Source organism: Populus trichocarpa, chromosome 6 (genome assembly GCF_000002775.5).
Source record: "Populus trichocarpa isolate Nisqually-1 chromosome 6, P.trichocarpa_v4.1, whole genome shotgun sequence".
In the NCBI taxonomy this organism is placed as follows: Eukaryota; Viridiplantae; Streptophyta; class Magnoliopsida; order Malpighiales; family Salicaceae; genus Populus; species Populus trichocarpa.
This window is the reverse complement of record NC_037290.2, coordinates 15,937,365-15,964,109: the sequence shown is the minus strand read 5'-3', so window position 1 is coordinate 15,964,109 and position 26,745 is coordinate 15,937,365. Positions and strand designations below refer to the sequence as shown.

Here is a 26,745-nt window from a genome sequence, read left to right as displayed (position 1 = left end):
TTGACTTCTTTGCAAGTGCAATGCAGTATCAATTCAACAGTCCGAAAGTTACATTTTTTTGGCAAATCATTCATTTTTGCTCTAATTTTTATATAAGAACATCAAGTTGCTACTACCAATCACAACAAAAGACAGCTAATGAACAAGCAATGCTGACCTAAGCTACTTCCAAACATTGGTTTCATGGTAAGACTTCGTACAGATTTAGGCAACGCAATTCTATTCTACATAAATTTTTTTTTGGGTTTAGCTCACGTTGAATCCATTCTTCAATTCAGTAAATTACCCTTGTATTATTATTAAGAAAATTTGATAGCACCCCAAAAAAAAAAACGAGAACAGAAGATCAAAACAGACAAATTTAAATTATGCATTTCGAAGACAGAAATCCTAATCCTTTTGAAAGTAGACCAAACTGGAAATTCTGAATTTGCCAGTCTAAATAACACCCACCCACAAGATACCAACTATATACCAGCAACAAATTGAGATTAAAGCCAAAAAAAATTAATGAATCTGTTGAAGATTGGCATACAGTTGAAGCTTGTCATAGTGCAGCCCAACTCACTACCAGAAAACCGGAGAAAACCAACGGAATTACCGACGGAAATAATTTCGTCTCCAAATCTGTCGGTATATACCGACGGTTTCGCCGACGAGGTATACAGTTTGTCTGGAAATATGCAACGGCGTGGTGATGTCAGACGATTTTACCGACGGAATTACCGAGGGATTCAAACTGATATAGCCGTATAGTGACGTGGCACTTTCACCGACGGAAGTAATCCATCGGTGATTCCATCGGAAAAAACTATTATATGCCCACCAATCTACCGACACTCTCTTCCTCTGTTTCTCCTTCTTCTTCTTTCTCATCTCACCTCTCCCCTTCCAAACTGCAGCCAAACACCCATCCCAACTCTCCACTATTCTCAACACGAGCACTCAAGTTTCTTATATCTTGTATGTGGTCACAATATCCGTTTCTTGTAGATTTTATCATTTTTTTGTAAGTAAATCTATCCTTTTTAGTTTTAATATTTAATTGTGAATTTTATTGTTTTAGTATATGTATTTTGTTAACGTTTGTACTTGTTTAATTGTTATTTGTCAAAAAAACTTGTAGTATGAATGTATAATTTTGTAGTTGTTATAGTTTGTTTTAGATTTTGTCAAATTATATTTGTTTGTAAATTGTTGAAATTTTGTTTGAATTACACCGAATTAAATGTGTCGTTGTGATGAAATAAATAATTAATAGCTTGTTTAACGAGTCTTGTTTAATTGTTATCAATTCTATTTCGAAGTTGTGATTTCTGTAAATTTATATATGTATAAATTTGTATGTATGAACGTTGATAGTTGATAATTGATAATGAATATTTAACATAAGTGTTGTTTTAGTTTGTTGGATAATGTCGGGGAAAACCAATATTTTTGTTATGTTTTATAGAGGTTCAATAGAAGTCATGGATAATCGTTCATGGATGTATCGGGACTCACCCCAAGGATTGCGGAGGATGGATTATTGTAACGGTGTCCAGGGTTTTATTAATTTTACAACATCTATTCCGAGGAATTTTACTGATGGCGGTATTAGGTGTCCATGCAGGAAGTGTAAAAATTTAAAGTTTCTGCATCAAGATGTTGTAACGATGCATCTTCTAACCAAAGGGTTCATGGAAGATTACCTGTGTTGGTATGCTCATGGAGAACTATTTGTTCCTGATGAGAGCATGGAAGAACAGGTGGTTGGGTCAACTTCTAGTGCTAGCAACATGCATGAAGTTGGAAATAAGAACAGTAATCCTTACAGGAATATGGTTATGGATGCAATGAGAATGAGTGAAAGTAATGTCAGGGAATGTCCAATCGTAGAAGAAGAACCTAATGCAGATGCAGCAAGGTTTTTTGATCTGTTGAGAGATTCTGACGAACTATTATGGGATGGCTGCATGAACCACAATAAATTATCAGCCGTAGCACAGGTGTTCACCATCAAGTCAGATCACGGGTTGAGTGAGGCCGGTTATGACAAGATTATTGAATGGGCGAGAAGCATTTTACCTGAAGGGAACAGGCTGAAAGAGAACTTCTATGCTGCCAAGTCCATGATGAAACCCCTCGGTTTAGGATACCAGAAAATTGATATATGCCATAACTTCTGCATGTTATACTACCTTGAAAATGCTGAGATGACCGAGTGCATGACATGCGGGCATTCCCGTTACAAACCCAGAACTGGTAGAGGGAAGACTATCGTGGCATATAAAAAACTTAGATACTTCCCAATCACACCTAGACTGCAGAGGTTATTCATGTCACCAAGGACTGCTGAGCACATGACATGGCACCAATCACACCATGCGGTTGATTGAGTGATGGTTCATCCTTTTGATGGTGAAGCCCGTAAACACTTTAACAGTATGCATCCTCACTTTTCAGCTGAATCAAGGAATGTGCGTCTTGGGCTGTGTACAGACGGATTCAACTCATTCGGGTCATTTGCTGCTCCTTATTCTTGTTGGCCGGTCATACTGATGGTTTATAACTTGCCACCGGGGATGTGTATGAGGCCGGAGTTCATGTTTTTATCTATGGTCATACCAGGTCCGAGCAGTCCGGGGCGGAATATAGATGTTTGTCTTCGTCCGTTGATTGATGAGTTGACGCAGTTGTGGTCCTCTGGAGCTTTGACTTATGACATCTCAAGGAAACAAAATTTTTTTATGAGAGCGGCTTTGATGTGGACTATCAATGATTTCCCAGCTTATGGAATGGTTTCTGGTTGGAGCACGCATGGAAAGCTAGCATGTCCATACTGTATGGAGAACAACAAGGCATTCACGCTAACAAACGGGGGTAAAGCTTCTTTTTTTTACTGTCACCGTCGTTTCTTGCCACATAACCACAGGTACAGAAAGAACAGAAAGGATTTCTTTGTTGGCAGAGTTGAAAATGATGTTGCACCCCCGCGTCTTTCCAGTGAAGAATTGTTTGATGTTGTGTCAGAGTACGGTGAAATTGTGTTTGGTCTCCAATCAGGTAAGCAGAAGTTTCCTGGTTTTGGTTTGACCCATAATTGGGTGAAGCGAAGTATGTTTTGGGAGCTTCCTTATTGGAAGACCAATCTTCTTCGCCATAACCTTGACGTCATGCACATTGAAAAGAACGTGTTTGAGAACATTTTCAACACCGTCATGGATATGAAGGGGAAGACAAAGGACAACATCAAGGCTAGATTGGATGTAGCGCTGTTCTGTAACCGTAAAAATATGGAGTTGGTTTGTGATGGGTCACGGGTCGCAAAACCAAGAGCAAGCTTCGTGCTAGAGAAAAACGCACAACTACTAGTCTACAAATGGCTTAAGAGTCTGCGTTTTCTCGATGGACATGCCTCGAACATATCAAGGCTGGTTAATACGGAGGAATGCAGATTATATGGAATGAAGAGTCATGACTGCCATGTTTTTATGCAAACACTCATCCCATTAGCTTTTCGTGATTTATTGCCAAAGGGGATATGGGATGCACTAACGGAGATTAGTCATTTCTTCAGAGACATATGCTCCAGCAAGTTGAATGTTGATCACATTGAAAGGCTTGAAAAGAATATCGTCGAACCAATATGCAAACTTGAGATGATATTCCCTCCATCATTTTTTGACTCAATGGAGCATCTACCCATACATTTACCGTTTGAGGTAAAAGTTGGAGGACCGGTCCAGTACAGATGGATGTATCCATTCGAGAGGTTAGATATTACAGTTGCTATGACATTTATAATTAAATGTTTTTAATTGATAATTTTTTATTAATATATATATATATATATATATATATATATATATGCAGGTACTTGTTTAATCTTAAAAAAAAGGTTAAGAACAAGGCGCATATTGAGGCGTCAATATGTGAGGCGTATATTGTTGAGGAGATCTCAACATTTATCTCATACTATTTCGAACCTCATTTGAGAACGAGGATAAACCGTGTTCCACGACATGATGATGGTGGTGAAGTGCATTCAAGTGGGAACTTGTCAATATTCTCCAATCCTGGACGACCCACACCTAAAAATGCCGTGAGGGGAAGATATTTGTCTGAAATAGAGTTCAGACAAGCACACAATTATGTCATATTTAACTGTGATGAGCTGAGACCTTTTATTAAGTAAGTAGATGTTCGACTTAAACTTTGTCAAGAGTGTACTATTTATGTTTTGTGATACCATACACTCATATAATTTGGAACAACCTTGCAGGCAACATCGACGATACTTACTGTCCAATAACTCACAGCTGACCGAATCTCAGATCTTTCAATTACAAGATGAACAATTTGCCACATGGTTTAGAACACATGTAAGTCCTATCACAAACTCATTATCTCTTGCAATGTAATTAATTGTAGTCAATGTTACATAATATCCGTTTATTGATTATTGTTGTATTTAATTTACAAGCTAGGTTTATCAAATGGGAGGTAGTGTTGTTATTTCACTGTCTTTATTATGTCTGGGCCCTGAAAGAAAAGTCAAGTGCTATAATGGATATTTTGTCAATGGATATGTCTTTCATACTGAAGAATACAGGCATGGAAGAAAGACATACAACAGCGGTGTTTGTATTAAGGGATCGACTTCTAGTGAGTTTGAAGTTGACTACTACGGTAGATTGGAAGAGGTCATCGAACTGCAATATCATAGCGAGCAAAATAGAGTGTTTTTATTCAAATGCTATTGGTATGACACAACTGACAGAGGAATCAGAGTAGATCCTCACTATGGTCTTGTTGAAATCAACTCAAAAGCTAGACACCGCAACGTAAACAACGTCTTTGTTTTCGCAAAGCAATGCCAACAAGTTTATTACACATACACCCCTTTCTTTAGAAAGGACCGATCAAGAGTTGATTGGTTATCCGTTTTAAAAACAAAACCCAGGGGTCGTGTCGAGGTTGTTCAGGATGAGAACGAAGACACAAGTGTGATAGATGAAGTCTTTCAAGCTAGTGAGTTGGTTGAACCATACCGAGTTGCTCCGTCGATTGACTTTGAAGAAAATTCGAATTTTCGTGTTTTCAACGATAGTCTTGTTGATGTTGACGCAGAGGAGTTGAATGTTGTTTTGAGCTCTACTAGTGGAAAAAAGAATGTTGTTGAAGAAGATGATAACGAAATTGAAGAATGCGATGAAGTTGATGATAACAATTCAATAGAGGACGAAGATGAAAATTCCGACTAACTAAACATGTTATAAAGCCTTATTTTATAATGTAATAATTTGAAACATGAAATATTTATTCTTCTTTAATGGTCAGCCCTTGTTATTGTGTTGTGTGTGCTGTAAGATTGCAATTCAAGATTTTTTGAAAGGGTCACATAAACAAAATAAGAAAAATTTACGGTTTCACCGACGGACTATAACCCGTCGGTATTTCACAGAGAGTTGCAAAAAAATTTACGGGATTGTGCCACATTCACCGACGGCTTTTCCGACGGCCAATACCGACGGAATCACCGACGGATTGTCGCACATCCCGAAGCGCATGCATGTCTGACACGTGTCCGTCTGCACGAATACCGACGACTTTGCCGACGTCAAATACCGACGGAATCACCGACGGCGTACGCATGTCTGACACGTGTCCGTCTGCATGAATACCGATGGATTTTCCGACGGATTTGCCGACAGATCAAAAAGTTTGGCGGGATTTTCGAACTTTTTTTGTGCGCATTTCAATTAATTGCCGACGGAATTACCGATGGAATTTAATTCCACCGACAACAATTAATTTCCGTCGGTAATTCCGTCGGAAAAATTGCTATATATACCGCCCCATCCCCCCACTTTGTTCATTTTCTCCTCTTTTTCCTTTCTCTTCTCCTCTTCTCCTCTTCTCCCTTTCTCTTCTTCTCTCGTTTATATTTAGCTTTTAGAAGGATTTTATTGTTTTGGTGGTAGTTTTAAAAGGTATGTATTCTTTTTTCTTTATCTTTGTATTTTTTTATTTTAATTATGATTATTTTTTTTGGTGTTCTTTGTTTTGTGTATTGTTTGTAGATAAAATCTTAAATTCAACATACTATTAAGGTAAGCATTTTTTATTCTCAAATTTATTTTGAATTGATATAGTGTTTTTTAGTTTTGTGTATTGTTTGTTTTGTGTTTATGTTGTGTGTTGTGTAGTGTTTTTTAGTTTTTTAATTTTATTTATTAATTTTATGATATTATTGTTTGTATTGCTATAATTGTTATTGTTGAATTTATGTTAAAAATGTTAATTTATATATATAGAATTACATTTAATTAGTTTATCTTAATTTAGGATATTATTGTTTGTATTGCTATAATTGTTATTGTTGATTTATTTTAAAAATGTTAATTTATATATATAGAATTAGATTTAATTAGTTTATCTTAATTTAGGATATTATTGTTTGTATTGCTATAATTGTTATTGTTGAATTTATGTTAAAAATGTTAATTTATATATATAGAATTACATTTAATTAGTTTATCTTAATTTAGGATATTATTGTTTCCATGTCATTGTTATTGCTTGTTATTACATTTTTATATTTATGTGTACACGTTAATTTCTATTTTGAGGTCCATTAGGGTCGATCGTGTTAGGAATGATATTGATTTAGTTATCTTTTGCTTTTGACCATGTAATTATTTATAAATTAAGAGTCTTGTCTCCTAAAACTTGAAATGTAATATTAATCCGTAAATTTGAATGTATGACTTTAATCTAATGTTTGTAACTCTAAGTACCAATTTAACAATGAATGTTCATAGTTGTAATTCTATATAATGTTATTGAATAAAATGTTGTGTTGATGATGATGAGTTGGGTTGAGATCCAGGATGATTGGATCGGGATGTGAAATAAAATTGGAAGTGTAATATGATTTTGTCGACAACTTGGGACCCCCCAGTACAGGGGAGACTCTGTCGAATTTTTTTTTAAATAATCGAAGTTAATTATGTAATTATTCGTATAAATTTGTGTAGATGCGTAGAATGAAATCTACAGCACGTCGTCAGAAGACGGTTGCAGCTAGTTCTTCTAGCAGCGAGGAGGACGTATCCCTAGGTGCTGATCATGGCGAGGAATCTACGCCAACTTGTGATGCTGCCTCTTCTAGCGCGGTTTCACAGCGCAGAAGCGGTGTGCCTTCACAGCGGGGTCAATTCACCCGCAAGTACCAGGCACAATGGAAGGATGACCTCTCAATGTAAGTTTGTTTAGGTTTTAGTTTTTTTTTATATATACTTATAACATAATTTATGAACAACTAATTAATATTACTACTTTTATTTAATTTCAGGTTCACAAACATTGAGGCTGCAAGGACTATAACATTGGCGTTTAAATCGTCGATGGAGATTCCATTGTTTCAATGGAGCCAGGTTTCCAAACATCCTGAGTGGAAACCTAATATCGATGCATGGTTTAAGCGATTTCAGGTCGGTGTTAATTTTTAATTTCCAGCTTATTTTTAATAAATGATTTTTATAACTTTATATCTTGTACTATTTTTATTTTATATGAATTATTTATATACACAGAACAAATTTGAGTGGGATAGGGCGGACAACAATGTTGTGAGGAGGGTATGGGAGAATCACGCGGCAACTAGGTAACATCGAAAATAATATTTATTTTTGTTTTATAATTTTATGTTTTAAATTCTAATTTGTTACTATGGAAGTAGGTTGCGTGATTTTTGGTATGACACCCAAAAAAAATCAAAAAGACATGCGAGGAATAACGGTCTTGAATGATAGAATGAGGTGGCGGTTTGGCAGGAATTCAAACCGCCATTCATCGCGGGGGAAATATGGATGGCATATATTGAGCACGTGACCTCAGAGCGGTTCTCACGGCGCTCACAGTCCGACGCCGACAACCAGAACCGGCAAATTCATGGTTCGGTGACCACGCACACTGGCGGATCCGTCCCATTCAACGCACATGCAAAGCGGATGGTAAGATTAATTTTAATGAAATATATCGTTAATTAATTTGTCGTTCCTTATAATATATTTAACTTTCAACATATTTTTTCCTTACAGGCTGCGTCTCTTGGACGTGAACGGAGTCCAATGGAGTTGTTTGTAGAGACGCATGTGCGGAGTCAAGACCGCCAAAAGGGGGTGCAGCAGTTCGTGGACAACCGTGCTCAGCACTTCGTGGTATGTTCGTTCATTCATTTTGTTTTGTAAGTTATTATTTTCTTGAATTGCATCTTGAATTGCATTTGATGATTTTTTTATCGATGGAATTTTTAGGAGACCTATAATAGCCGGTTGAGGGAGAGATATGGGGACAATCCGTCGACCCATCCAGATTTCGATCCAGATTTGTGGATGGAGGCGGGATCGTCTGGTGGACCCGATAAAAATAGGGTTTACGGGCTCTCCAACACTACGGCTGAAAACTTGCGTTCGACTCGTAGTGTCTCAACTATTGGAAGCTCTCCATCAGTATCGAACACCCAGTCTGAGGAGTTCATTGCGTTGAAACAACAATATCAACAACTCTCGATGAATTATGATGAGCTCCGTCAAATAGTCATGGAGATGAAATCAAAGATGGGTGGCGATACTTGTGCAGCTTCTTTTTGGCCGTATGGTCCTGGGAACAACCAGCCTCCTCCTCCTCCTCCTCCTCCTCCAGCTCCGCCGCTATTCTAGTTTAATTTTGTTTTTTAAACACATTAAATTTGTAATAAATATTATTTAACATTACTTTTATATTTTTAATGTTTAATCCATTTTTATTTGTTTATTAAGGTTTTTTACAATTAATAAATTATTTTTTTATATATTTTTTAAATACCTACCGACGGATGTACCGACGGATACTATCCGTCGGTATTTCACAGAGAGTTGCCAAACAATTACCAGCCATGCCATCATTACCGACGGAATCACCGACAGATAGTATCCGTCGGTGATTAAATGCAGACGGATTTACCGATGGATAATATCCGTCGGTATTTCACAGAGAGTTGCAAAACAATTACCAGCCATGCCATAATTACTGATGGACATTCCGTCGGTAATGCCGTCGGTACTTACCGTTGAAATTTCAGACGGATTTATTTCGTCGGTAATGTTCCCGCGGGAAACTTTTTTTTGGCGCGCGCGTATCCGTCTGTAAGACCGTCAGTGTTCCATCGGTGGGTGTTTTTTTTTATTTGCGATAGACTTAGCGACGAAAATGGGAGTTACCGACGACTGTTATACCGACGGACATGTTCCGTCGGTGAAGCCGTCGGTAATTATTTCACCAACAGATTTCATTGCTTTTACCGACGGAATTAGTCCGTCGGTAAAACTGGATAATGTTGTAGTGACTGTTTGATGTATACAGGTGTGTTTGAGAACGCGGTAAAAATTGCATTTTAAAAATTTTGATTTTTTTTTATTTAAAATGAATTTTTTTTTATGTTTTCATTGTTTTGATGTGCTGATATTAAAAATAATTTTTAAGAAATAAAAAAAACTTTATTTTAATGCAATTCTAAACAAAAAATATTTTAAACTGTCACTGCTATCACAATCCCAAATAGATTATGTTTTTTTGAAGTTAGGACTGTTATTTTTCCCCCCTTTGATAATAGAAACTTGAAACCTGAGAGCATTATATATTTTTTTTCCTTTCATGAATATATAAACGACTACAAATAGTTAAGTACATTTACTTATTATTGGCTTCTTCTTGTATGATATCACGAGGCCACCTTCTAACTATCTTTTTACTTAATTTTCTGATAGTTAAAATATACATTTGAAATACTTCCAATTATTTAAGTTTTTTTTTAAAATATTTTTGAAGTCAAAAATATTTTTTTATTCATATTTTTTTATTAGAAATAAAGGTTTTTAAATAAAAAATTATCATAATACAAAAAGAAAATTTCAATTAAAAAACAAAAACTCATGTCTCAATAACTTTCATGAAAAATAAAAGAATAATTATTTTGACAAAGTTATATAAAAACTTATAATAACAAATATATATATATATATATATATATTTGTTATTATAAGTTCTCATTAAATATTCATAAGAATATATTATAAGAAAATTATGCATATTAAGTTCATGTATGTATATAATTTAAAATTATGGCATAATTAAATAAATTTTTAATAGTTTTATTTAAAGAGAATTTTATTCTGAAATTTAAAAAATAATTAACTTTTTTAAAAAAATTGATAAATAAATAGAATCAAGCTCATGCGCATTTGGACTTCATAAGACTCCAAAGGTCACGCACTTTGTTTTATTTAGAAAAATGAGTTGATGACACACCATTTGCTTAATTTTTTTTCAAATAAAATAGCTAACACATCATCAGTTTAGGAAGACAACACATTGTTCTAGGGAATATTTTGTAGTCCTCTTCTATAATTGAAAAATGAGAATATGAGTTTATAATTTTTCAAAATCTAAATTTTAACTTGTTTTCACCTAAAAATATCTTAGAAATCTCAATAAATCTATTTTCAATCACCAAAACAGCATCTAATTAATCCAAAAATATCAAATAAAACAAAAATTACAAGTTCCAATATATTTTTTTCTCAACATGGTTAAAAGGGAAAACTCACCTCTATTAAACTATCCGCTCTCCAAAATTAATCTATTGATACCAAGTTTAGCTATTCGTGACTAAAATGTGGTTGGCCAAAACATTTCTCTCTCTTCTCAAAATTTAAGGATTGGAACATGAGAAAACAAAGTTTGAGATCCGAAACATAAAAACTACAAAAACCAAACATTTAAAAATATAAAATTTTGAGCACATTGAAGTTCTAAGAAACAATGTGGATAACACTGTAAAGAATAGTGCAATCCATATTTGTTTGTCTTGATGTAAAATAACAAAGTTAAAGTAAAACACCAAGATCTTTTAGTATATAACTAGACAGGTGGCTTATATTACACCGAGAGTAGGGTGAAATATTTCCTCATGTAAAAACAAGGGTGTTCAAGCGACACCAGTGTTTTTAAATACGCAAGAAAAATTTAAGACTCAAGTTATTGACTTGATTGAGTTTAATAAACTTGGTTAATTTAATAATATGATTAACAAAAATTCATTGACTTGATTGAGTTCAATAAACCTGGTTAATTTAATAATATGATTAACAAAAGTCATTGATAGTAAATAAAGCGAACAAAAATTCTTTAGTAATAATTAACTATAAAAAATGAGTTGTCAATATTATATTCGGGAGAAGAATAAAGAAAAGCCCGTTAGAGACTCATCATTGATCCATTGTGGACATCTCCTACCACAAGAAAAAGCTCATTGTGACGGTTTTAACACCACCATAAAAGGTTGCACGATGGCACCTAAAAAGGTCGCATGCGCCGTGAAAGCTACAACCCAGAAAGCAAATTGATTAGTACTTAAAAGTGCATTTTTATCAAGGTTTTATATCATCATTTTGCACTTGAAGTATCAATAACTCCTTAACTAAAGCATGTTTTACAATAACAAGTCTGATACCATAAAATGCCTTTAATTTATGGTAAATATTCATATTAAATGCAGGCCTATCACATAAATGAAAGGATTGATTGATGAGTTTAAGTACGGAAATTGAAAGGACAAAGAGAGGGCCAAACTTAGAAAAGAGATGTTGGTTCAGTCCAAACTGGAACACTGTTCGGTCATCGGGTCATATCTGGAGCTGTAGATCTTGGATTTAGGTCTGCCTTATATGGAATGGAAAGCTAAGACATAGGCCTAAAACTTTCATGTGGAGTCCAAGATTTAAAAAGGTCGTTTTCAAGTCCAAATTGTAGCAACAACGGAGAAGTCTGAATCTGTCCTGCAGCCCGGACATTGTTCAATGTTCAGCCCATATCTCGAGTTCTAGAAGTCTAAATGACCTCAAATGTTTTTCCTGGAAAGCTGAGATAATTTCCTAGAACTTTCATGATTTAAGTCTGTTCAAATTATGACGTTACCAATGATGTTTTTGGCAGACAATAAAATAAGGATTGTCACCAAGTCAAGATGTGGCCACCCACTCAACAATTAGTCAACAAATCAATAATTTCAAATTTTGGCCTATAAAAGGAGGCATTTGCCATGTATTTAGACATCTTGGTGTTCAGATCAAGATCATGCTCTTGCTCTCTCTTTATATTTTGTAATGCTTATGTTTTGCTTATATTAATCTCTTGCTTATGCTTTTCATTTCCTTTCCTTGTTTATTTATGTTTCTCTCTTTCATTATGTTTAGCTAAGTTTATCATGTCAAGGTGAAAAAGTTACACTAATGGTGTAAGAATAAGTATAATATAAACTCAACATGGACCTTAATGTTTGATACTAACATGTTTTATATTTGTTATCTTGTTCACTTTTAATACTTTGCTTGTTAAATGGTTAATCTAGATTTATGTTATATAACCCTTGGTACAACAGATACTTGACACTTTCATAGCCCAACCTTATGGTATAACCGACACCTGTGCTATGAAAGGAACTTGATTTGTTGTTAACATAAGTTATAATCATGAATGTCTGACAACATTTACAAGTATTAGCATTATTCGAATAAGATAACTAATGTAATCATGTTAACAATTTATAATCCGATTGGAACCTCCTTTGTGTGTGGTTTCCAGTTGAGTAATAAAAAGAGTTTATACTATACTTGTTTCAAATACCATTAGTGGATCCTCTAACCTTGACAATTATTTTATCCTTGTTTAATCCTTACATCAATATCACATCTCAAATCTCTCTTCAACTTATTATTGTTGTTGTTGTTGTTGTTGTTTATAATTTATATAGTTAACCTCCCTGTGGTTCGACCCCGGTCTTGCTGGGTTATTTATTACTTCGACACTCTTGCACTTGGGAGAAGATATCAATCTTTTAGTCGTGTCACAAACCAAATAAAATATATAAAATGAACATCTCATACTTATATTTAATCAACTAATTTAACTTAATTAAAAAACAAAATTTATTTTAAAAAAGTTAAATTTAAAAAAGAACGATAAATAAAAAGATTTGAGATAACCCGATTTATTTTTAAAATTAATGAAAAATCCTATAAAAAGAAAATAAAAAAATAACGAAGCTCAATCTCCAATTAAATAAAATGTTGAAGGATAAATTTGAGAAAACATGAGTTTAAAAAAAGAGAGAAAAAAAACCAAGCAAACTCAGGGAAATCTTCTAAACTTAAGTTAATCTTTCAAACTCGCAACTTGTGAAATCCTAAACTTGGGGTTAGTTAAGAAGCTCAATCTCCAACCAATTACTGTTGAATGATGAAATAAAAAAATATATCAATTTAAAAATGTGGTCATTTCTTTTAAAATTTACAAAAAAATACTAGATTTTTTAAAGAACTCATGAAACTAGGAGTTGTTCAGAGCAAAAATAAATACAATCATAAGAATCAAAGGAAATCTTTATGTAGAGAACTATGCGAGTAGTGTTGTTTTTGATTTATATAAAATATTAAATATTTCAAGAGATCACATTTACTATTTAATCGAGTATATCATATGTATTTCACTAAGAGATATTCAAAGTCATGAGCTTCCTATATGATGTAATGATCCATCAAATCATTATCTTTCTACGAATATTCAAGTCTTTATATACTAGTCAGAAAGTTTTCATTCATGTAAAAAATTATTAAAAAATTTATTTTTAAGACATGATTAATGGGAACATTTGAGGCCAAATTAAAAATAAAGTTCACTCACATTTAAAATTAAAACCTTATTGGAACTTATTCTTGAATAAAAGTTTTTTAACACGGAACATTAACATAATTAAAAGAAATTATAGGTGAATGACAAATTGATCTCAAAGAACTCTTAGTTGACATGTTTTTGTGAAACTCAAAACTCTCTATTTCACATTGAGAAAATAAAAATTTTTCTTGTGGTTTATATAGTGAAAAGTTGAGTTTAAGCAAAGTGGCTTTAGACTTAAGCCATATACGCGCACCAGCTCGACTCGACTTAGGCTTTGGGCTCCATGTCCAAAGTTCTAGACTTGGGTTTAGGTTTATTTTTGCTTTTTATGGCCTATTTTGTACTTGAGTTTGAGTTAATTATAAAACAATTCTTCAGCCCATAAAAAATTATTTTTTTACTGGTCCATTAGTTTGTCCAACACATAAATAAAAAGTCTGAATAGTATTCTTTTTTAACCTAAACATATTTTTATTTAATGCAAAAGATGTTGGATTTTAAAGTAAAAAAAATGCCAAATTAACTTTTTTTATGGTAGGTAGTTAAAGCTAATAAATTACAATTTTGGTTCTAAAATTCACTACAAAATAGGGTTGAAGAAAAAGTGTTTTACATAGATTTGGAGACTTTTCTTCACCTTAATTTTCAACTTAACTTCTTTAGTTTTTAGCTTTGTTTTTTTCTTTGTCTTCCTTCTACTCTAGAGTTTAGATTTTGTTATTGTAGAGAGATACTTGTGTAATATTTCTTTGAATTTATGAACCTTATATAATAATATAACTGGACAAGATGATGTTGGAATCTTGAGATGTTGATTATACATCATGTTTGTATCAAGAAATTATCAATAAAATTTTAAGGATAAATAATTGACTCTTAATAACAACAAATTGTCATCTGAATGCAGTTCTAAGTTTTTCAATAGATAAGTATGTTACATATACATTATTTTTAGTCTAATTGTAATAATTTTCTTTATATACGACAACATGCCAGATCTTTGATGATTTAAATATAATTCTAATTATTCAGTTTTATGATTAAAACTAATACTAGATTTTTGTTTCAAATTCTATTACAAGTTTATGTTCTTTACCTTGTTTTATAAATGCTTGTGATCACTAGTCTAGTTTTTTTTTTAATTAGCATAATTAATTAAAAGTATTGGTTGAATAACACAATTGAAACTTTTTTTTGCAAAATAACACAATTTATACATATCACGATTAAGAAACACGAATTATATAACTTGTTGCTATTCAGAATAGCGATATTTTTTTTAAATATTAAATGGGTAGGAGAGAGAAGGGATGAGAGAAAAAAAAGACAAGAAATAAAGAGACCCAGAAAACACCTTAAAGGTTCGATTACGACATCACATGTACCATCATAAATATCTCAACGAGATGAATCTAACGATACCAAGAAAGGTCACCAATAATAAATGAAATGGGTCACACTTGCCTCTAAAGATCACCTTCCATCTTTGGACGACAAGTATGGCTCACTCGGGTCACTGTTGGTAATCTTTCTTGGTGTTATTCGATTCGTCTAGTCAAGATCTTTTTGATGATATAAGTGATCTCGTAATCAAAACTTCGGTATGTTTCTTGAGTCTTTTTATTTTTATTTTTCTCTCTCCTCTTTCATATTTATTTACTAATTTTTAAACGATATTGTTATTTTGAATGATGACAAACTATAAAAATTAAGTTTTCTAATTGCAACATGTATAGATTATAATATTTTTCTTTTTTTTTTTTGCTATATTATTTTGCTAGTTTTTTTTAAAATGTGCTAAAACAAAAAAAAAAATAGCCCTAATTTTTTAGGGCACACGCTTCAGTGGGTGGACCCCGATGAAGGAAATGAATGAAAGAAGGAGTCGTCTATAAATGAGCACATGTGAATGATAAAACCATATCAGCTTTGAGCTGGATAGCTTGCGTTGTGTTCTCTGTTTTCTAAACTCTCTTTTAAACAGAGCTTTTTTAGTATTTTAGTTAGTTTTAAAATATTTTAATATATTTTTAAATAAAAAATTCTTTAAAAAATAATAGTTACTACATTACCAACCCACTTCAAGCATGTTAAATATGAAGAAATAAAAAAGAGCAGCAGAAACTCCATGCTAGCGGTGAAGAAACATGATAGTTTCTTTTCATATGCACAATTAAGAATCCAAGTTATGGCCTGACTAAAACCACTAAAAACAAGATTAGATCACGTAGAAACCGCCATAACGAATGAATTTGAGGCATTCGATCCAGTTGAAATCAACTTGTGAAAAAATGCATGATGCTGAGGTTCCCACATGGAGAGTCTTTGACTAATGCTATGAATTTCTAAATAAAATATGATATGATAATTTTCGTAGCGCACCGTTTTGCTACTATATCTATAATTTTTCAGGTTCAACACCCACTTTCAAAAAGCAAAAGATACAAGTGAGATAATCCAATCACCTTAATTGTAGCAAAACCAGACCAGACCGAAATGAAGCATTGCCTTCTCATGAATGTTATGCCTCTTGGAAATCTTACCTTTTAGAGCATACACAACACTTTCACGAGGAACATACCCTTTCAGCTCTCTATAACTTCTGGAGCTTCATTGAAACTCCGCAAGCTCACAGGTATATTAGCTTCTTTATTTTTATTTTTTTTAATTACAATATAAATATGTATTAAGATAAAAAATAACCATGCTGGTTAATCAGCAAGTTCGATACATATACAAGAAGTAATGAAAATAAAAGGGAACAGACTCCCAATTAAAACCAAACTGAATAGAGCCAGGTTATACATACATAGGCCAACTATCCGGGAAGCAGAGAATGAGAAGCATATATATGATATTCAATAAACGCAAAGAGGGAACATCTCCCAGCAAAAGATTAGCCATGCAAGGCCAAACATTCCATAGTGAGCAAAGGTTAATGAAGAAACCGAACAAGTATTGCCGGTGTCAAAATTAACCCAACCGCCAGCAAAGTAGACAAAAGCAAGGCTAAAACAAAGAGCAGCAGTAGCACAAAGAACAACGGCAGATGGAGCACAGCACCAACAGGCCTTCAGCAGCCACTGACTTTACACAAGGAGCAGCTTGGAAACAACCAAATCAGCTAGGCCAGATGGCAGGAAGGGTGTGGGGGAAGATCCTGACTCCAAAGCAGCTAACGGCAAGGCTGACAAAGCCCAGTAACTACACCACACCATGCATGAGGAGCAGCATATCCGCATGATCAGGACAGAAGACACAGCAGAGAGGATGTGCCACTAATAAAGACAACAGCAAAACAGCTACAAGGGGCATCTAGAGGGCATCCAAACCGGCAAGAGTCAAGGATCCCAAGATAGCTGGCAATACCGAGAGGAGGCAGGACAATATGAAAGTAGCATATTTTCAAACCAAACAGCAAGAAAGAAAGACAGCAACAGACACCATGGCCAAAGGGAAAGAAAGACAGCAGATTCTCTCTCTAGCCGTGACTTAGCAAAGCTGTGCACCAGAGAATTTAGCAGCAGCCCCCGTGAACAAGGAAAGATCAAGATGCAGCAGAGCAGATCACCAGTGCAATAATCTTCCATTAGCAGATAGCCAATTAAAACCAGGGAGGCAGAACCACCAGTTATGATAGCAAAACACTGGAGATAGAGGACATGCCAGTACCATTGCCACATATCCCGCCAGATAACCAGTAAATCAGAGAAGCAAATCAGCTGACTGAGAGCTCTTTCTAGGAAAAAATTCGCCAGAAGCTTTCATAGAAACTTGAGCAACAGAGGAAACCTTGTTACAGCAGTGACCAAGCACACAGCTCTGGACCATCCAAGGCAACAACAGGATGAGAAGACTTAAGACTCCAGACATCACAGAGAACAGACACAATTCATCCTACATTGAGAGAGAAGTGATTTTGTTCATGAAAGTGAAGAATCATGTAGAATATTACTTGGAATTTGTGGAAAATAACATCCACCGGATGTCAAGTATTGTCAAAGATCCTCTTGTTCCTCTCCTCCCAAATCAAATAGACGACAATACCCAGAGATACTCTTCTCATTCTAGCTTCAAGGGCCTTTTTTCTTGAGATTAATCCCCTAAGGGCACTGTTCAGAGTGGACATACTCCTTGTTATTCTTAGCCAAGTCTTTATTTCCCCCCATAACAGAGAGGTCTAATGACAAGCAAAGAATGTGGTTGTGAGTCTCCTCCCCCTGCCTACAAAACACACACAGAACATCTGGTGGAATAATTCGGAGTCTATCTCTAGTTTTCAGAGAGGTATATTAGCTTCTTGATTCAAGGGAAGATGGTCCTTCTTATTAATTGCCCCCTCCATCATCTCCAGAGATATGCTTATTTATCTGTTTTGAATTCTAGAAACAACAAGTAGATTTTCAAATGCATCAACCTCAAAAACTTGTACATGACTATAACACTTTCATAGACGACCTGCCAAAAATTCTGCAGGATATAATAGACATGTATCATTGTAAAACTTTTATATATATATGAAGTAAGTACACAAATTTGTTTATTAGATCATATTGAACACGTTACAAGATCATTGTCTGGGTTAGCCCAGTTAATGTTTAATCCTTGACTCTCTTCCAACTCGATGATCTAGTCAGATTTTCAATCATTGGTCATGTTTGTATGATAAAGAAAGTAGGAACGAGTTTTTCAAAAGAACCACCACATTAAGAACACAACTGAGTCAGCTAACAACAAAACTGCGACCCTCCCTTCCCCCAGCCACACGAACACACAAAAAAGGACCAAACTGTTTCTTTTGGATTTTGTTTTACGAAAATGAGACTTACATCCTTCAATTCGAAGTTGTTGCCAAACTATAAGCAGGGATTTTAGCTAGCGTTCGCTGCTTCATGATCAATCTAACTCTCTCAACCTCTAGCCACAAGCCTCTGCTAGCATATATATTGGATAAAACCACATACACCCCATCATTCCAAGGTTCCAAGTCTAGTAAATGCTTTGCCACCCACTCTCCCATCTGCACATTTGAATATTTCTCACAGGCGCTCAACAAACACCCCCATATTACCACATTTGCCTTCATTGGCATCCCCTCAACAATCTCCCTACCTTCTTTCAGCAACCCTGCTCGGCCAAGCAGATCCACCAGGCAACCATAATGCTGCAATCGGGGCATTATTCCATAATCATTTCTCATCATATCAAAATAATGTCTTCCCTCTTGCACCTGACCACCATGCCCACATGCACTTAGTACCCCAATAAAAGTCACATGGTTAGGCCTCACACCGGCATCTCTCATGCAACTAAAACATTCAATAGCTTCATTGGCTCGCCCATGCATCGCATAACCGACTATCATCGAAGTCCAAGATGATACGTTTCTTTGGTCCATCCTTGAAAATACCATATAAGCCAAGTCCATTCTACCACACTTCCCATACATGTCAATGAGTGAATTCAACATCAACATATCAGGTTTTACAAAACTTTTGGCCTGAAAAACATACTTGTGCAATTGAAGGGCCAAGTGCAAATCCCCTAATATCCCACAAGCTGAAGTCACACTAACCATGGTCACATCATCGGGCTTGAACCCGCAACTTCTCATCTCGATAAACATCTCGATTACTTCCTTTGCACGCCCACCTTGACAAAGACCTCCAATAATAGCATTCCAAGAACCCAACTTTCTCTCAAGATTTTCCTCAAACACTTTATATGCATCCCCAAAATCTCCAGATTTTGAGTACAGACTAATGAAACCACTCTCACAATATTCGTTCAACTCAAGGCCAAGCCTTATCGCAATGGAATGAAGCTGCCTACCAAGCTCCATAGAAAAACACTGGCATGCGGCTTTCAAGACAATAGGAAGCGTATAATTATCAGGGGAGATGCCAGCATGGGACATGGATACATAGATTTGTAGCGCTTTGTTAGGAGCACCAAGTCTAGTATAACATCTTATTAAGTTGTTCCAATGAAATGGGGCAGTGTACACGTCTAGAACGTGGGTGCGGATAACATGGGCATAAGTTTGGTTCAATTCTTGTAAACTGGTGCAGTTAGATAATTGGGTTGCTATAGTTTTAGATGGGTCTTGGTTTGAATGATGTGAAGATGGTGGTTGCTTTGTTGGAAACTGAGAGTCAAAATGCGTGGGTTTTGGAGCAAGACTGTAATGGAGATGTTTGAATGCATGGGGTTTACTAAGGCCGAGTAGGCGACGGTGAAAGAAGTTCATGCACATTTGTCAAGGAAGGACCAGGGAAGTGGGAAGAATAAATAAAATAAGGTTTGCATTTCCTTCATTCTTTATAAACAAAATGAACATTTTTTTTATATTTTATTTTTTAAAAATAAACTAAATTATTATTATGATCGAATTAAATTTTTTTAGAAGCAAAAAAATATTTGGGTATTATTAATCTGTTTTTTAATATAAAAATTTAAATTATATAATGATTAACTTGATGTGACCTAATTGATTTGACAAATCTAAAAATAACATGAACAACCGATAAAAATATAGTTTGATATTAAAACAATAACATATTAAATTGGCTCTGATCAGCTTAGGTACCTGTCAAATCCATTATCCAGGTTATGAAACTCCGATAACATATAGTAAGCAAATTTTTTTTTATAATTAAAAGCAATTCTTAGTCAACTCAATGTTGAATGATGAAATTGAAAATAAAATTCAACTAAAAAAAATCGAGTCAACTCGGGTTAACCTATGAAACCTGGGTTATAGGACCAAAATAACCTCATAGAAAGCAAATCAAAACAAATTATGTAGCTCAATTCTCAATCAACCTGATGTTGAAGGATGAAATTAAAAAGGTACATAAAAAATCACTCGAGTCAACCGACCAAACCTGTGACCCGAGTTATTAGACTAGGATAACCTCAAAAATACAAACCTAAACAAATTATAAAGTTTAATTCCAAATCAACTCAATATTTAAGTATAAGATTGAAAAAAATATCTACTAAAAAAGAATAAAAAATACCCCAAGTCAACCGGCCTAACTCGCAACTCGGGTCATAAGACTGTGATAACTACATAGAAAACAAATAAAAAAAATAAAGTTCAATTCTCAATCAACCCAATATTAAAGGATTAAATTGAAAAAAATAAAAAATTAACTCAAGTCAATCAGGGTTAACCAATCAAACCCGGTTCAAAAGACTGGGATAATGATAGGTCCAGTCAAAGCCTTTGGGTGAGATAGACCACAATTTTGAAATATATTTTTTTTCCTTTTCTTATTCATTGAAAGAGTTTAAATACATGTAATTTCCAACCATTATTCCTAAACTTATGACTAACGTGCATAACTGAAATTAAATCATGGAAGCAGAAATAACCACCTTTGCAGACAAATAGGACTCCACTAATAATAAGATCATGGAAGCAGAAATAACCAACTTTGCAGAAGACTCCACTAACAAATGCCAACTGGACTTCTTCTCTGAATGTTACAGCCTAGGACTTAGTCCAAGTATTTTTGAGATGGCCAAGAAACATGCTGAGATCTTCGTGGTTTATCATTACCCCTCACTTGTACGGGAACCTTGTCCTTAAGGTTCAATTCAAGAAACTTTTCCTGCAATTCAGCTGCATTCTCCCAAGTGGCCTCTTCATTAGGAAGGTGTTTCCATTTGACCAAGCTTTCGGCAAAACATTTCCTCCCTGTTTTGATCCAGAGAGTATCTATGATTGCTTTAGGTTCTATGATGATGGCACCATCATCGTCGAGAGGTGGCAAAGTAGGACAACTTGTACTGGAATCACCAATCTTCTTTTTTAACAAAGAAACATGGAATACCGAATGGATACGAAAACCTGCAAGAAGCTGGAGTTAATATAGTACCTTGCCGATGCGTTTTTCAATTGGAAAGGGCCCATAAAACCTATGAGCTAGTTTCTGAGATGCTCGTTTGAACAATGTGTGCTGATGATAAGGGTGTAGTTTAAGGAAAACAAGGTTGCCATCATTGAATTCGATGTCACGTCGGTATGAATCGGCCAGTTGTTTCATCCGGTTGGAAGCTTAATGTAACTTGAGCTTGAGCTGTTTGAGAATGTCATTGCATGATGCCAAGTTCTGGTCGACCTCATTAACAGGAGAAAAGCCCAACTAATAGTGTGGAATCATAAGTGGAGGTCGAACATACAGAGCTTGAAAAGGTGACATGCCGGTTGAAGCATGGTAGGCTGTATTATACCAAAATTCTGCCCAGAGAAGAAGAGAGTACCATCTCCTTGGTTGCTGGTGAACCAAGCAACGCAAATATTGCTCTACACAGCGATTGATGACTTCGGTTTGACCATCCATTTGTGGATGGTATGCAAAGCTCATCTTCAATTGTGTGCCTGGCAGTCTAAAGTATTCACACCAAAAATTGCTTATAAAAATAGGATCATGGTCACTAATGATAGAGTTGGGCCTGCCGTGTAATTTGATGACGCCTTCGACAAATTTCTCAGCTACTATCTTAGCAATAAAAAGGTGAGTCAAAGACAAGAAGTGAGTGGACTTTCTAAGGCGATCGACAACTACAAGGATTGTGTTCTTACTTTGGGATGGAGGCAGTCCTTCAATGAAATCCATGGTGATGTCGTCCCATACTTGACAAGGAATGGACAGTGACTGTAAGAGACCAACAAGGGATAATGTGGAAGCTTTAACTCGTTGACAAACATCACAAGAGGAGACATATTCATGCACCATGCGATACATGGATGGCCAATAAAATTATTGGGCGATACGTTTATATGTGCGCAGCACTCCGAAGTGGCCACCAAGAGGAGAGTCATGGAACTCACGCAGTAATTGGTTGGGAATGTGCTACTTGGGAGGCACCACTACCCGATTCTTGTATAATATCAGCCCCTTACACTTTGTGTATGGGAGGCCAGGTTTGGTAGCAGCCAACTTGCCAATGCGATCCATGTAAGTATTGCCCTTAGTTGCTGTCTTTATTTCCTCCCAGATTTGAGCCTGCGAAACAAATAAAGCATTAAGAATTAGGGAGCCTGTCACACGTGAAAGGGCATCAGCTGCTGAATTTTCTCTACCAGGCTTATAAAGTATCTCATAATCATATCCAAGCAGTTTCACAACCCATTTTTGCTGCTCTAGTGTGACCATACGCTGCTCGAGTAAATATTTGAGACTCCGTTTGTCAGTTTGGATGTAGAATTTCTACCCGATAAGATAAGGTCACCAAGTTTGTGTGGTATGAATGATTGCAAGCATCTCTTTGGCGTATATGGACCTTGATAATTTGGATACTCCTAAGGCTCGACTCATAAAGGCAATGGGCTTTCGTTGCTGCGTAAGCACAGCTCCAATCCCTTCCCCGAAAGCATTAGATTCGATAGTGAATGGTTGCTGAAAATTTGGCCTGGCAAGGGTGGGAGTGGTAGTCATAGCTTTGCTTGAATAGCTTGAAGGAGTTTTCAGCTTTTGCAGTCCACCCAAATTGGCCTTTTTTCAAGAGATTAGTGAGCGGGCGGGCGAAGATCTCATAGTTATGAACAAACTTCCGATAATAACCCATAAGACATAGAAATCCACGTAATTCAGAAACATTAGGAGGCCGAGGCTAATCAGGCATGGCCTTTATTTTGTGTTGGTCCACTTTGACCCCATGAATAGTGACAATATGCCCTAAGTATTCTAATTCTTGTTGCCCAAATGCATATTTTTTTGGTTTAAAAAAAAGTGTAATGCCTCAAAATTTCAAAAGCTTTCTTAACATGTTCAAGATGCATGTTCCAATTGGGGCTATAAATTAAAATATTATCAAAGAATACTAGAATAAATTTACAGAGGTGAGGACGAAATATGGAATTCATAATGGCTTGAAAAATGAATGGGGCATTACAAAGACCAAATGGCATAACAAGATATTAGTAATGACCATTGTGAGTACGAAAGACAGTTTTATGAATATTAGAGGGATTTACTCGTACCTGATGATAACCAGCTCTTAGATCTAGCTTGGTAAAATATGATGTCCCGGGAAGTTCATCAAGCATCTCATCGACAAATGGAATGGGAAATCGATCTTTGATGGTAACAGAATTAAGGGCTTTATAGTTGGTATAAAAACACCATGTATCGTCTTTTTTTAACAAGCAAAACAAAAGATGAAAAAGGCTTGTACTTGGTCGATTTAACCTTAATTTTAACATGTCAAGAACTTGTTTTTCAATTTTAGCTTTTTGAAAATAGGCATACCTGTTACGGGGTACGTTGATTGGCCCCGTTCCTTCTTGGAGTGGAATATAATGGTCAATGTTGCATGTTGGTGGTAATTGTTGTGATTCTTCAAAAATAGCAGCAAAGGCCTCAAGTAATGCTTGCATGTCTGGCTGGATGTTCTGTTATGGTGTCTGTGGTAGTTGTAAGCAGATTGTAAAAAATGGAGTTGTTGGACCTTATATCCTTCTCCATTGCTTCTAGCGATGCTTGTTGTATGATTCGAGTGTTGGTTCCCCATAACAATTGAGGTTTGTTGGCCCATTAAAACTCCATTATAATATTCTTCCAATCACAAACAACCGATCTTGTTGCTCCAGCCATTGAACTCCCAATATCACATCCAAACCAGTTAGTGGTAAAGAGTAAAGAGTAAAAAATAATGGAAAAAGGGATACCCTATAGAAGAATGTGGATGTTGTCAAATCTCCCTTGGCATTTTAATGGTTGTCCATTTGCAACTCATACATTGAAGGGTTCAGTGGGCACCACGGGTAGATGCAGCAAAGATGACATCTTGTCACTGATGAAATTATATGTAGAGCCATTGTCGATGAGTACCACAACTTGACAAGTCCTAATCTTAGCAGTAACACATATGTATTTTGTAGTTGTCCATCCAATTAAAGCGTGCAGTGAAATTTCAGGATCAGAAGGAAGGTTGGTGTTGGCCTCGTTATTGTCTTCTTCATATTCATCATTGATGTTACCTTTCAATAGAAAAAGTTGCGACCCTCTGCATCTATAACCTGAAGTGAATTTGTCATCATAATTGAAACAAAGTCCATATGCACATCTCCTTTGCATCTCATCCTAAGATAGCCTCTTGACAGGTAAGGCTTTTGTTGTTATTGGTAAAGCCAATGGGGTGCAAGTATGAAGTGGTGGGCGTGATATCCTCCTTTATCGTTGTATTTGTTCGTTTTTCATACGTGCCAAGCTTGTTGTTTCCTTGAAGGTTTTAGGCTTGAGCATACGAATCGCTTCAGAAATTTCTGACCGTAACCCACCCATGAATGATCTTACGAGTGCCTTTTGTGACCAACCGTGAACCCTATTACCCAACCTCTCAAACTCCTTTTGGTAATCACAAAGGGATCCGACCTATCAAACTTTGGATAGAGCTTCATAAAAGTCTTCACACTTTATCGGTCCAAAACAAGCTCATAGTTCCTCTATTGCGATGTCGTGGTCACATAAATTAATTACCCTATCTTAAAACACAACACACAAGATAGTATAGAGCAAGCAAGGGGTCGATCCCACAAGGAAGGTTCAAGTCAAATTTATATGCTAGATGATATGCAATTTGGAGGGGGGGTTTGGAAGTTATCTAGGCTAAAGCAAAAGAAAACAAAAAACTATCAAGTGAAAGTAAATAAAATCAGAAAATTATCAAGAAAGCAAACCTTGGTTTCAAGTAAACATCCACTTACGGAAATCAAAATTGATCATGGAAACGAGACGTCAATTTATACTCTGAATATTTATCTTTTCTTATGTTGATTAGTTAACAGATCCACTGTATAACTAATTTTAACCATCAAATAACGACAGTGTCCGCACTAGTAATTTAATTCAATGGTAGCCTTAAGAACTAGATACGTTGATTAATCAAGAAAACATAATTGTCCGCAGTCCATGTTTAATTTGATCGAATGTTCTCCCTAAGATTAATAACGTAGATCCGCTACAATTATTAAACTTAGTTGCTTCACAAGTTTATATATCATAACTCCGGTTTTGATAGCAAACATAGTAATAGATTGTTCACAATAACAACTTACAGTCCGCTCTAGCAATTAAAATAAACAATCCTAAGAAATAAGCATAGGAGAACAAACATATTTATTCATCATATAAACTAAAAAGAAGAGGTAAAATAAATCTCACAATTCTTAAAATCCGAAGATTTTCGTGTCCTTGTAACCAAGAAAAAGAGGAATGCCTGATTTTGGGTTTCTTAGAGGAAGGGGGCTTTTTTCTCTCTTGGCTACTCGTCCTCCTCCCTTCTCCCTCTTTCTTTTTATATCCTAGAAAACCCTAGTCTCTATTTTACAAATAGTCTTCCCTTGAGTAGACAGTTTACATTTAAATACTTCAATAACTATTTTCCTAAAAAAAAAAGAAATAGTCTTACATAAAATCTTCAAGCTTTGACTTAGAGGAGCTAAACTTCTGAAATAAAAACTTCGATGTTGGTTTGGATGCTTCGGGATGTAATTTGGGCTCGTTTCTTCACAAAACCTGTTTGGTGACAGAATTTATTTGTCATCTTATAAAAATCATATCTCCCTCATATGAGATCGGTTTTAGCTGAAATATGGTACGTTGATAGGTCTTTGAGTCAGGAATCCAAAAAAATTAAGTTTGCATCAAATGGACTTTTTAAGCTTAAGATATTCAAGTCGGAATGGCCGAAAGGTCAACACTAGCAGAATACGAGATTTGACTTTGAAAGTTGAGATTTTCATGCTCTTCCTTATTTTATTTTCTTGCCTTAGATTTCCAAAAAAGTATGGATGTTAGCTTTTTAATACCACTTGAATCACTTCATTTCAACCTCTAGAACTCACGCTCTGTACAAAGCATTGACTGACGGTCAAATTTGTCAATTACCTCCAATTTACTCATTTTTGCATCTTTCATCCAAAAGTGCCTTCAAAACATAAAACAAAGAATATCAAGGAATTTTATATAT

General features: G+C 35.3%; 1 protein-coding gene across 1 annotated transcript; it reads right to left on the bottom strand.

Annotated features, from left to right (window-relative positions):
• Positions 1-16,447: 16,447 nt before the first annotated feature.
• LOC18100457 (pentatricopeptide repeat-containing protein At1g77170, mitochondrial) lies at positions 16,448-20,202 on the bottom strand. The gene is made up of 2 exons (XM_024603236.2): positions 18,591-20,202; positions 16,448-18,143 (listed from the first exon to the last, which is right to left on the bottom strand). The coding sequence occupies exon 1, from the start codon at positions 20,015-20,017 to the stop codon at positions 18,596-18,598; it is 1,422 nt and encodes a 473-aa protein (XP_024459004.2). The 5' UTR covers positions 20,018-20,202; the 3' UTR covers positions 16,448-18,143; positions 18,591-18,595.
• Positions 20,203-26,745: the final 6,543 nt, after the last annotated feature.

Coding starts and splice junctions, on each gene's coding strand:
- LOC18100457 (XM_024603236.2), bottom strand. CDS start 20,017: ATGTGCATGAACTTCTTTCACCGTCGCCTACTCGGCCTTAGTAAACCC.